The 13,740-nt window shown below is 48.5% G+C and overlaps 1 protein-coding gene across 4 annotated transcripts in view; it reads right to left on the reverse strand.

The window, feature by feature from the left end:
• LCP2 (lymphocyte cytosolic protein 2) overlaps nucleotides 1-13,740 on the reverse strand; it is a 527,047-nt gene that overhangs the window by 456,935 nt on the left and 56,372 nt on the right. For all 4 annotated transcript variants that reach the window (XM_044280889.1, XM_044280886.1, XM_044280887.1 and 1 more), the window contains exon 3: nucleotides 9,276-9,322. In XM_044280889.1, coding sequence (XP_044136824.1) covers nucleotides 9,276-9,322 — 47 coding nt within the window. The remainder of the gene's footprint in view (nucleotides 1-9,275; nucleotides 9,323-13,740) is intronic.

Consider the following 13,740-nt stretch of genomic DNA (forward strand, 5'->3'; position numbering starts at 1 on the left):
GCAGCAGGCAATAGTGGAGTTTCAGCTTCAGAACGCACGGGTGAGTCGCTCTGCGGAACAGCACCACTTCACCACCAATGACTGGGTCTCCATGTGAGTACTCCACCAACATGGCCTGTGCCTATAACGCTGTTCTCAGTGTTACTATCCCACTTCTATGCCTTCTTGAAAAAACGTTGCTGACAATGATGGAAGAGGATGTGGCACAGGAGAAGGAAGAGGAATCATTGCATATGGTTTCCAGCCAGCCATTCACAAGTGGCTCCGAGGGTGGGTTCCTGCACTCACAAACGCCAGGTACACAATTGTCCAGCCAGGGCACAGTTCTGGAGGATGACGAGGTGGAGGATGAGGAGATGAAGGAGGAGGAACCGTGTTAACAGCAGAGTAGCACCCAAACCAGTTCATGGCCATCACTGGTGCATGGCTGGGGGATACAGAGGACACAGACGATACACCTCCCACAGAGGACAGCTTTTCGTTGCCTCTGGGCAGCCTGGCACACATGAGCGATTACATGTTGCAGTGTCTCCGCAACGACCGCCGAGTTGCCCACATTCTAACTTGTGCTGATTACTGGGTGGCCATGCTGCTGGATCCCCGTTACAAGGACAACGTACCGTCCTTAATTCCCTCACTGGAGTGTGATCGTAAGATACGCGAGTACAAGCGCACGCTGGTAGACACGCTGCTGGTGGCATTCCCAACTGACTGCGGGGGCACAGTGGAAGCACAAGGCGTAGGCAGAAGAGGAGGAAGAGGTCGCCAACGCAGCTGGGGCACCACCAGCACCTCAGAAGGCAGGGTTAGCATGGCAAAAATGTGGAAAAGCTTTGTCAGCATGCCACAACAACCAGAACCACCAGCTGATATGCAACGTCTTAGAAGGAGGCAGCATTTCACCAATATGGTGGAGCGGTATGTGTGCACACGCCTATACGTACTGAATGAAGGGTCTGCCCACTTCAACTTATGGGTCTTAAAATTGGGCACTTGGCCTGAGCTTGCCCTTTACGCCTTGGAGGTGCTGGCCTGTGGACAAGCTTGCGTTCATTAAAATGAACCAGGCATGGATCCCACAGGACTTGTCCGTACCTTGTGCAGAATAGACATGTATACCGGCCTTAGCCAGCGCAATTTCTCATTCTTGTATTTTGGATATTTCCCACTTTTTTGTAGTGTACCCTAATAAAATAAATAAATGTAAAACTACAAACCAGTGTTGGCTACCTCGTCCTCTTCCACCGCTGCTTCCAACTACACTGCTACGTCCATCGCCTCCTCAAACTCCTACGCCATATGGACCTCCACCTCATAAATCCAAAAACATTTTTGTACGTATTTTACTTTATTTTATGTAATGTCACTAATTTGTCTGTTACATTTTCGGGTGAAATTCACCAATTTTTGGGTCTGATATACCAGTCCTATACCTAGTAGACAGTTTAAAAAAATCACTAATTTGTCTGTTTCATTTTCGGGTGAAATTTACCAACTTTTGGGTGTGATATATCACTGCTATACCGAGTAGACAGGTATAAAAAAATCATCAATTTGTCTGTTAAATTTCCAGGTGAAATTCTAAAATCTTTGGGTGTGATACACCATTGCTATACCTTGTAGACAGATACAAAAATTCACTAATTTGTCTGTTACATTTTCGGGTGAAATTCACCAATTTCTGGGTTTGATATACCACTGCTATACCTAGTAGACAGGTTAAAAAAAATCTGTAATTTGTCTGTTACATTTTCGGGTGAAATTCACCAATTTTTGGGTGTGATAGGGTGTGATATACCACTGCTATACCTGCCTTGGACGTGGTCTCTCTTTCTCACGCTCCCTCTCTGGCAGAAGTTATCTAGAGTCAACAAAGTGGCAGCAGGGTTTCTCCTGGCTATCGTTTCCAAATCCAAAATACCCCAGTGACATTCCCTATAATTTTTTATTAATCATTTAAATAACAAGGCATCTTATGAGTCTGTATTGTTATTTATCGTCACTACCTCCCCGAATTGCAGAGCGCCCCAAAGTCCACATAGCAAAAATCACCTTGTTGGCTGTTCTGTCTCCATCAGTCCATAGCAGGCTTTTAGGGGGCCATTTTCTCTTACAGACGGGTCTCAGCCCTCCAGCACTGCACAAACCTCAGACTCCAGCACACATACCCCCTGAGCTCCACTGTCAGACTGAGGTAATCCTCCTCACCTAGCAGTGCTGGCTGGTTTTTAGGCCTGGCAAAACTCAGCCTGGAACATGGGGAGTAGTCACCCACCCATCACTTTGACTACTCCCAGTAAGAGCCGTCCCGGACCAGCTATACAGCCATACTAAGTATTAAGGTGTTAAACAGCAACTGCTGCTGACACATAAAAACCAGCTCTTACTTCACCAAGGCCAGGAACCTTGGTGACACGTACGTACCTATCATCCACGATGATTCCTTGTACCTTCTTACAATATATATATATATATATATATATATATAAAAATAAATGTGCAGATGCGAATGAGCACGCTACTGTTGCTCTGCTGCATGCACGCACACAGATCGTGCATGTGTGCAAAAACTGTAGTAATATATATATATTGTGGGGATGTGCTCGTGGTAGGCTACGGTAGCGGCGGCAGTATTGAGGCAATCATAGACAGTCTTTGTGATACACTGTGACTTTATTCACACCAACGGCATAACAGGCAATGTGCAGACCACACAGGGGCATATCCACATAGTGCATAGAACAAAAGTCCTTCCATAGAAAATAAACAGCAGGTTTGAGTCACCTTGTTTTGGACAGACCACAGCAGTTCTGCAGGCTTCTAGGCTATCTGCCTTTGTCTCCCTCAGGCCAGAGCCCCTTCGGCTCGTAGCACCACAGGTCCCAGGGCTATCCTTCAATGTGTGCTGCGCCCAGACTCTCCTTCACCAGCACTCACTCTGTCTGTGGAAATCTCCAGCACAGCAAGACACACCCCATCCCCATCATCCGCAGGCTGGGTTCTTAAAGGCCCCACCAAAAACCTGGGCTGGCCGTGGGGAACAGGCACCCCCCCACTCTTTACCTGTTCCCAGTAAGAACCGGCCCGGACACGCTGCGCCAGCAGCATTCGCCGCTGTAACCGCAATGATCCGGTTCTTACTCCACCGAGGCCAGGACCTCTGGTGGCACGTATCGTCCGTCCATTATTATTCCGGGGACTCTCCTACATATCCCCCCCCCTTTGTTCACCCCTGAGGGCTTGAACATACTGTTCAAGCCTGAGGGGGTGAACACATGCACAGCAGTGTACCCGGGACAGGGCATCTGCGTTCCCCTGTAAGCGGCCGGCCCTGTGCTCAACAGTGAACTTAAAGTTCTGGAGGGACAAGAACCACCTGGTAACCCGAGCGCTCCCCTCCTTAGCCCGACTCATCCACTGGAGAGGGGAGTGGTCGGTCACCAGACGGAACCTTCTCCCCAGAAGGTAATATCTGAGAGACTCGAGTGCCCACTTGATGGCGAGGCACTCTCTCTCTCCACAATGCTATATCGGGTTTCTGCTGGGGTAAGCTTGCGGCTTAGAAAAACCACGGGGTGCTCTTCCCCGTTGAGCTCTTGGGAAAGCACAGCCCCTAGTCCTACTCCCGAGGCATCTGTTTGAACTACAAACTCCCGCTTGAAGTCGGGCGTCACCAGAACTGGGGACTCACATAGGGCCGACTTCAAACGGGAGAACGCCTCCTCCTCCTTCTCCCCCCAGCGAACCATCACCGACTTTCTACCCTTCAAGAGGCCGGTTAACGGGGCTGCCAAGGTGGCAAAATGGGGAATGAACCTCATGTAGTACCCAATCAGGCCCAAAAATGACCGTACTTGCTTGGACGTACGAGGCCTGGGCCAATTCTGGATTGCTTCAACTTTATTTACTTGGGGCCTAATGACTCTGCGTCCAATCACATACCCCAAATAGCGAGCTTCCTCTAGTCCCACCGAGCATTTTTTTGGGTTGGCAGTCAACCCCGCCTTCCTTAGAGAATCTATCACTGCCTGAAGTTTTGACAAATGACCCTCCCAGTCTGGGCTAAACACGACTATATCATCCAGATACGCGGAGGTATACTGGTGATGGGGCTTGAGGACGACATCCATCAGACGCTGGAACGTAGCCGGAGCGCCATGCAACCCAAAAGGCAACACCCTATACTGAAAAAGCCCCTCCGGGGTGACAAAGGCCGTCTTCTCCTTTGCCGCCTCCGTCAGAGGTACCTGCCAGTAGCCCTTCGTGAGATCTAGGATCGAAAAATACCGGGCTTTTCCCAGCCGCTCTATCAACTCGTCTACCCGAGGCATGGGATAGGCGTCAAATTTTGATACCTCATTCAATTTCCTAAAATCATTACAGAACCGTAATGAACCATCCGGTTTGGGAATAAGGACAATCGGGCTAGCCCACTCGCTCTTTGACTCTTCTATGACCCCTAGACGTAGCATCGATCTTACCTCCTGCGAAATGGCCTGTCGCCGAGCCTCCGGTACTCGGTATGGTCTTAGGCGGACTTTCACCCGGGGCTTGGTGACAATGTCATGCTCGATCAAGGTGGTACGTCCAGGAAGGTCAGAGAATACGTCCCTACTCCGACTAACAAATTCTTTCACCTCTTGTGCTTGTTTGGTCGACAGTCCGTCCCCTATCGTCACCCCAGCGGCGTTCTCCGGAACACCTGGTGACCCCGGGTCACTCCCTGACGTCCCGACAGAGGGCGGGCTGTCTGCAAACAAATTCTCTCTGTCTCTCCAAGGTTTTAGTAGATTCACATGATATACCTGTTCGGGCTTCCGCCTCCCTGGCTGGTATATCCTGTAATCAACTGGGCCCACCTTCTCCTTAACTTCATAGGGTCCTTGCCACCGGGCCAAGAATTTACTCTCGACCGTGGGCACGAGTACAAGAACCCGGTCCCCCGGGTGAAATGTCCTTACCCGGGCGGTTCGGTTATATACCCGACTCTGGGCCAGTTGTGCCGCTTCCATGTGCTCACGGACGATCGGCAACACGACCCCTATTCGGTCCTGCATTTTTCCTATGTGCTCTATCACACTTTTATGAGGCGTAGGCTGTTGCTCCCATGCTTCCTTAGCGATATCCAGTAGCCCACGGGGATGTCGCCCAACTCAAAGGGCGAGAACCCCGTGGACGCCTGGGGCACCTCCCGTACCGCAAACAAAACATAGGGCAACAGTAAGTCCCAATCCCTCCCGTCCTTAGCCACGACTCTTTTTAGCATGGACTTCAGGGTCTTATTAAACCGTTCTACTAACCCATCGGTTTGGGGATGGTAGACGGACGTGTGCAGGTGTTTAATATTTAATAGCTTACACAATTCCTTTGTTATTTTGGACATAAAGGGTGTCCCCTGGTCCGTCAGAATCTCCTTTGGTATCCCCACCCGGGCAAACATACTCATGAGCTCTTTAGCTATTACCTTGGCCGACGTATGGCGCAATGGGACCGCCTCCGGATAGCGAGTGGCATAGTCTAACACTACCAGGATGTGTTGGTGACCTCGGGCTGACTTAATAATGGGGCCTACCAGATCCATGGCGATCCTTTCGAAGGGCACCTCTATAATGGGCATAGGTACCAGTGGACTGCGATAGTGAGGTTGGGGGCTAGTCAGCTGACACACTGGACAGGACTGACAGAACCTCCGGACTTCCTCATATATCCCAGGCCAATAGAACCGTTGTAGAATTCACTCCAGCGTTTTCTTAACCCCCAGATGACCACCCAACACATGCGCATGCGCTAAATCCAAGACCATTCGCCGGTAAGGCTGGGGCACCACCAGTTGTTCCCCCACCTCCTGCCTCACCTTGTCTACCCTATATAACAGGTCCTGGTTATAGGCCAGGTGAGGAAATACGGTATCGGCGCCGGGACGCTGGGCAACACCATTAACCACCGACACACCTTCTCTAGCCCGCAATAACGTCGAATCCTGGAGCTGTGCGGTCCCGAAGGTTTCTCGGGGTACCTCCAGATCCAGGATGGACGAACTTTCTACTGTCTCACCCGCCAATACTTCTAGGGGAAACCGGTCAGGGTTACACTCTACCTCCTCTACGGTGACCCCTACAGCTGGGGTCCCTGCCTCGGGGTCCTCGGGCTCGGGACCTGGACATTTTCCTTCCCCATAGGTAGGCAACCCGTTCCTCCACAAAGTCCAGAACAGGGGAAAGTCCCTCCCCAATATTGCGGCATAAGGGAGCCGTCTCCCCACCCCGACGACATGTGGTACCTTCTTTTCCACACACTGCCAGGGTAACCTTAGTGGTGGGATACTCCCTGCGATCCCCATGTATACAGACAATGGTAAGGGTTCGCCTTTCTGGGAGTTTTTCCGTTACCAGCGACTCATGGACCAGAGTTACCAGGCTCCCAGAGTCCAGCAGGGCCTGCACGGAGTGTCCATTAACAACGAAATCACACACCGGAGGGTTGTCCGCCGCCAGCAGGGGGTCAGCTATATACACCGGTTGGGCATAAAAAGAGGACCGGCGAGCGAACCCGCCATCCATGGGTTCGGATGCCCTAGGGCAGTTGGATGCCACATGTCCCCAGTCCTGACAATGCCAACATCTGATCCTCGCAGCCTCCCTCCTCCCCAGGGTATTCCTCCCACGGACTGGAGATCCACTCCCCTCCTTATGTGGTGGGATCCCTTTTTCAGGATCCCGGGTCGGCAGCGGGGGCTGACGTGACTTCAGTAGTACCGCTGAGTCCCGCCCCAAATCCTGAGTGGCCATATACCTCTCCACCAGGCTAACCAGTTGTTCCAGGTTGCCTGGATCACCTTGTCCCACCCAGCGCTGTATGGCTCTCGGGAGGGTACGCACGAACCTGTCGACCACGACCCTTTCAACCATCTGAGAAGGGCTCAATATCTCAGGCTGAAGCCATTTTTTTACTAGGTGAAGTAAGTCATAGGCTTGTGACCGGGCGGGTCGGGACTCGGCAAACACCCACTGATACACCCTGTGCGCTCGCACATAGGTGTTTACCCCCAACCTGGCCAACACCTCAGCTTTTAGCCTCTCATAGTCCTTGGCCTCATCGCAGCTGAGGTCAAAATAGGCCTTTTGTGCGTCCCCCACCAGAAAAGGCGCCACCACCTCGGCCCACTGCTCCAACGGCAGCCTCTCTTGCTCCGCGGTTCTTTCGAATACCATCAGGAATGCCTCTATATCATCTCCCGGACCCATTTTCCTCAGGGCGGATCGGACTTTGTCCCTGGCGGTAGACACAGTCGGGGTTGTCGCAGTTAAAACTCCTTGCAGGGATGTTCGCACCGACTCTTGCATGGCTACCAGCTGCTGCCTTAGGAGAGTGTTTGTTTGCTGCTGTGCACACATAGCCTCCTCATGTCTTTTTTGCTGTAGCTCATTACTTTCCCTCTGAGCCTGCAATGCCTGTTGCTGCTGTACATTACTCTGAATCAGGTGCTTAATGGCCTCCTCCATCTTGTCAGGAACCATAAAACTTGCAGGCCTGATATATGACATGCAGTCCAACACAACTTTTGCCTCAGGCCTGCCTCACTGCAGGAATGCCTGCTCCAAGCCACCAATTGTGGGGATGTGCTCGTGGTAGGCTACGGTAGCGGCGGCAGTATTGAGGCAATCATAGACAGTCTTTGTGATACACTGTGACTTTATTCACACCAACGGCATAACAGGCAATGTGCAGACCACACAGGTGCATATCCACATAGTGCATAGAACAAAAGTCCTTCCATAGAAAATAAACAGCAGGTTTGAGTCACCTTGTTTTGGACAGACCACAGCAGTTCTGCAGGCTTCTAGGCTATCTGCCTTTGTCTCCCTCAGGCCAGAGCCCCTTCGGCTCGTAGCACCACAGGTCCCAGGGCTATCCTTCAATGTGTGCTGCCCCCAGACTCTCCTTCACCAGCACTCACTCTGTCTGTGGAAATCTCCAGCACAGCAAGACACACCCCACCCCCATTATCCGCAGGCTGGGTTCTTAAAGGCCCAGCTCCACCAAAAACCTGGGCTGGCCGTGGGGAACAGGCACCCCCCCACTCTTTACCTGTTCCCAGTAAGAACCGGCCCGGACACGCTGCGCCAGCAGCATTCGCCGCTGTAACCGCAATGATCCGGTTTTTACTCCACCGAGGCCAGGACCTCTGGTGGCACGTATCGTCCGTCCATTATTATTCCGGGGACTCCGGAATAATAATGACTCCGGATGCAGTAGCGTCCTGGTTGCCATGGTTACCGATCAGAGCCCCAGCGATTAAACTGGGACTCCGATCGGTACACTCCACTGCCACCAATAATAGGGGGGGAGATTTTAATTAGGAGGGGTAGGGAGGGGGGAGGGCCCACTGGCCACCAACGAGTTAACTACAGGGGAGGGAGGGGGTCTGGTCACCAACAAGTTAACTACAGGGGAGGGGGGGCTGGTCACCAACGAGTTAACTACAGGGGAGGGAGGGGAAGGCTGGTCACCAACTAATTAACTACAGGGGAGGGAGGGGGGCTGGTCACCAACGAGTTAACTACATGTACACAGTTCTTTTAGTATATTCTAACCTGAAGCGTCCCCATTAACATGGGAATGCCTCTGTGTTAGAATATACTGTCGGATCTGAGTTTTCATTGAGAGTCAATGGGTCAGCGAAAAAAAACGGAAAACGACACAACAGCCACGGATGCACACAACGGTCGTGTGCATGAGGCCTAATACGCTGTAATTTTGCTGCATGTAAATCTGAGCTGAAAATCCGTGTGTAATCCACATTGTGTAAGGTACCTTAAAGAGGACCTTTCATCTGGAAAAACATTGTGAACTAAGTATGCAGACATGTAGAGCGGGGCCCGGGGATCTCACTGCACTTACTTTTATCCCTGGGCACTGCTCCGTTCTCCCGTTATGACCTCCGGTACCTTTGCTCTGTAAGTTATAGTAGGCGGTGTCTGCCCTTGTCCTGTGGGCGTCTACTTCTCCTAGGCTGCAGCGCTGGCCAATCGCAGCGCAGAGCTCACAGCCTGGGAGAAAGGAGACGCCCACAGGACAGACACCGCCTACTATAACTTACAGAGCAAAGGTACCGGAGGGCATAACGGGAGAACGGAGTGGCGCCCGGGGATAATAGTAAGTGCAGTGAGATCCCCGGGCGCCGCACTACATGTCTGCATACTTAGTTCACAATGTTTTTCCAGGTGAAAGGTCCTCTTTAAGGGTTTTAAATACAAAGAACGTTGTATACTCACGGTACTGTTGTTTTAGGGAATTTCTGCATGTCATTTTCAGACATATCCTGTAAATAGAAAAATATTAATGTAATGTAGAACTGCTAGGCTGAATTGTAGCTGCAAATAGTGGGAGCTGGTGTCAAGGAATGGTAGTGGCCCTGGTGTAGTGTTGTACTGTTACAGTGCTCTACATACATTTCTGTTGCAACGGAAGTAGTAGCAATGAAGAATGAGGCAAGACTTGAACGTAACAAGGTACTTTTAGTAAGTGCAACACAGAACTTGCAAATACAAACAGAAGCAGCAGACTTTAGTGCAATTCTTTTCTGGCACCAGCTAAGGAGGTATGGTGGCAAATGAGATGTCTGCAATTCTGCACTTAGATGTTACTGGCCTAGTGGCCTATTGGTGATGAGGACGTCTTTGGCCCATTCTTTATCACAGCAGGGTCAGCAGAAGCTGGATGCCTTTGTTTTACTCTGCTGTCTCTGATCCCAAGACTCTACTTGAGTCCTTACTTTGATTCAGGGGAGTTGATGCTCTATGAGCTACTTCCGCACTCTCTAGCAGGAGAGGAACCTCCCTAGCTCAGCTGTCCACTCTCTCAGGAGGGATGGAACAGAGTTGTTAAACCCTGTTGCAGCTAGCCATTGCCAACCAAAACCTCCTCCTGCTCGATAAAATCACACAGTACAATTGAAGGGTTCTATTACAGTCCAAAGCCTATTTTTTATATAAGCTTATATTTCATCATGATCTATACATTAATACATTACGCACACAGGAACACGTAGCGGTCAAAGTTCTTGAAAAGCTGCTACTAAGAGGTTTTGCTCACATATCATATATAGCCTTGGACTCTAATAAACCATAAGATAACTTAAATGCGTAGCTGACTAAGACGCGTGTTACTGGTTAACTTAAACATCATGTCATTTTGGACTATATATGTCTCATGAGATCAATAAAGATGCAGAGTGATTTTGAACTGCACAGAAGTGTGTCTTGCTTCATTATCGCTCTCTCTGGCCAGATAAGAGTCAAACCAAGCTGAAAACGGAAGTCTTGTACCAGGGGTACACATAAGGGGGAACGTAAAGAATATTCCTTACAACTTGGGGGCTCTTGTCCGGGATTGGGAAGGTCATCCTCAGGTTTGGTGAGAAGAGACACAGATTTTTGTCCTCTGGCCATTCCGGGGGCACTGGCCACATCTCAATTCAAGTAAGTACATAAGAGACCATTAGATAGACTTTGGGTGAAGTACTGTGTCAGGGATACAGTAAGCATAACTCCAGTAACAGGAAAAGTGCACTTTAGAGGGCTCAGGGAGCCCCGTAAAAGATCTGTTCCGGGAACAGACAGGACTCAGGGAGTCCAGTAACAAGAAAAGTGCACTTCAGAGGGCTCAGGGAGCCCCGTAAATGATCTGTTCAGGGAACAGAAGGTTTTACAGCTTGATTTGATTCTTAATAAGATAATTGTAGAAGTTTTGCATGATAAGTTGTTTGATAATTTTAGAAGTTTTGCATGATAAGTTGTTTGATAATTGTAGAAGTTTTGCATGATAGGTTGTTTGATAATTGAAGAAGTTTTGCATAAGTTGTTTTGTCTAAAAACAGTTTAATAAGGGGAAGTGACAGGCTGGGTCATAAGTGTACAGCTGTCGTCCCAAGACTAACATTCTGTTTTGTTTTTTGCTATTACTATTTTGAATTCTTTTTGTAAGAAAATAAGTTTTGATAATGGGTAGTCAAACATCTAAGACAGAATACCCTAAACCAGAACCAGGAGAAACATGTAAACAATATGTTGCCCGAGTCAGTCCTACAAAGTAATACCTTGTTAACCCATGGGTAGATAATTTGACAGGGTGGACAGAGGCAATGGAAGCGGTAGACCCCTTTCCCAGGGAAGGAGACAATAGCATAAATCCCATGGACATGGTCAAGGGTCTATGCTTAGGCGACACTGCCGCCTGGCCATATTTTGAACCTGATCCTTCATGGGATATGGATTATATGCAGAAAGGAGGAGAACAATGGCTAGAAATAGCTCCCCACTGGTATGACCCCAACATGTGCAAGACAAAAAGTTTAAAAAGATCAAAAGACGATAGAAAATTACATGAGATACAGACTAAGAAGGAAAATGATAAAAAAAAACATCAGATATATCCCCCACCATCGTATGTACATAAAATGAACTGTTCAGCGCCCCTATCACCCCCCCCCACACACACACACACACACACACACACTGCTCCCTCTCTACATGTCCTTACAGCAATATAAAAATGATGAAGAAGAGGATTTAATAGCAGCCAGTCACATAATAGCGCGTAAATAACCCACACCCCCAATCGTATTGAGATATAATTTAAGGAAGAAGGAAAAAGAGTAAAAAGATAGTGAGACCAGGGGACCTGAGACATCCATGCCTTTTTTGACGGTTGGTAATCAACTAATGAAAAAGGCTTTGGACATAGATGACCTTAATAAAATTATTAAACACTGCCCCAAGCCTACTGTGGCTCCGTCTGGCACAGTGGCTTATTTTAAAAAAAGCCTGTAAGGGGAGGAATTTCACCCAAGAAGACCTTAGACTCATAATTGATGGAATAGTGGGTTCCCACAGTTCATGGGATTTGAAAAAGGTAACAACAGTATCAGAAATAGACCCTAATACTAACGCAAAGGACTATATTTGTAACACTGACCACGGACAACAGTTATTATGGAAAGAGATAGAAGAACACATGATAGAGGTATTTAAACAAAAGTCTTCACTCCCAGTAGCCGTAGCATGTAAGCAAAAACCCTCAGAAAGCGTTACTGATTTCTGGAGGAGATTTATGGATTACTGGAAATTGGAGGCAGGACTACTGATTCTTCAGAATGACAGTTTAATTATTTCCACATTTATTAACAATCTATCTGATAGACTAATGCTTACAGTAAAACAAAACGTCTCCACGTGGACTTCAGACAGCATAGATCAATTTGAAAAACACCTTTATGAAAAGGAAGCCGCAGGGTGTTTTGACATTAGTAGATCCACTGCCCTCACATATGCGTATGCAGGGAACAGAGGGAGAGGGAGAAATAAGCGAAAGACAGCAGGAAACTTTCATAGATCAAATGATAGAAACCAAGACTTCCAAACTATGAATAACCGCTGTTATAACTGCTGACAAGAGGGACATTGGGCTAGACAGTGCACAATGCCCAGGAGAGACAGGAAGAATCGGGGAGCACACAGCCAACAACAGCCCATGACACAAAGAGGACAGAATACAGATAGACAGGGTACACAGACTCAGCCCAGGTTCCCCATTGATTGGAATAATCAACAACCCTACTGACGGGGCCCGGAGGGAGTCACCCCAGCTTTCACACAGGTCACCACCCACTGGAGAGATACACCGATTATTTTGCTTAAAGTTGCGGGAAGGAAGGTAGGATTCATGGTAGACAGCGGCTCCACCTCCAGTGTGCTAAACAAAGATATGTACAAGGGACCTTTAAGAAAGTCTGACCCCTCTATGGGAATTAACGGGGTATTAACTAAAACATATAAAACAAGTGCCCTCCCAATAGAGACAGTGGACGGTGAATACATCACTGACCATACTTTCAGCATCATACCGGATTGCCCTGTAAGTTTATTAGGAAGGGACCTGTTTGTGAAGTTGGACTTGGGGGTGACAGTAAAAAATGACGGACTAAGTATTCACTCAGCCACTATGCCCATAGTGACCCCGGCTATATGTACTTTTGTTAGTTTACAGGAGTACCCTGAGCTAGGAGACATAAACCCTGCACTATGGTCACAGGGCGACTATGACACGGGCTTAAACCCGGTGCCACACCAGTGCATCAAAAGCAATACTCATTGTCCAAGGAAAAGATTGAGGGGCTACGGCCAATGATAGAAGAATTTCTGAAAAAAGGAATCCTCGAGGAGGTGATTTCACCTTACTCCACCCCTATCAATCCTGTGACAAAGGCAGATGGTACTACCCGCTTTGTCCAGGATTTGAGGGCAATCAACAATCTCATTGTGCCCATAGCCCCGGTAGTTCCTGATGTCACAACTCTCCTTGCCTCCATCCCTGCAGAAGCCGTCTGTTTTAGCGTGATTGATTTGAAGAATGCTTTCTTCTCAGTCCCAGTTAATAAGAGTACCCGACTCCTTTTTGCTTTTTCCTTTGTGGGACGTCAACTGAAATTAGCAAATTTCAAAGTTTCAGTTTCTCTACTCCTGTAATACATAGTAATACCCCCAAAAATTGTGATGACTTTACATTCCCCATATGTCTAATTCATGTTTGGATCATTTTGGGAATTACATTTTATTTTTTGGGGACGTTACAAGGCTTAGAAGTTTAGAAGCATTTTTTGGAAAATTTCCAAAACCCATTTTTTTAAGGACCAGTTCAGGTCTGAAGTCACTTTGTGAGGCTTGCATAATTGAAACCACC

The sequence above is a fragment of the Bufo gargarizans genome, chromosome 2 (genome assembly GCF_014858855.1).
Source record: "Bufo gargarizans isolate SCDJY-AF-19 chromosome 2, ASM1485885v1, whole genome shotgun sequence".
NCBI lineage: Eukaryota > Metazoa > Chordata > Amphibia > Anura > Bufonidae > Bufo > Bufo gargarizans.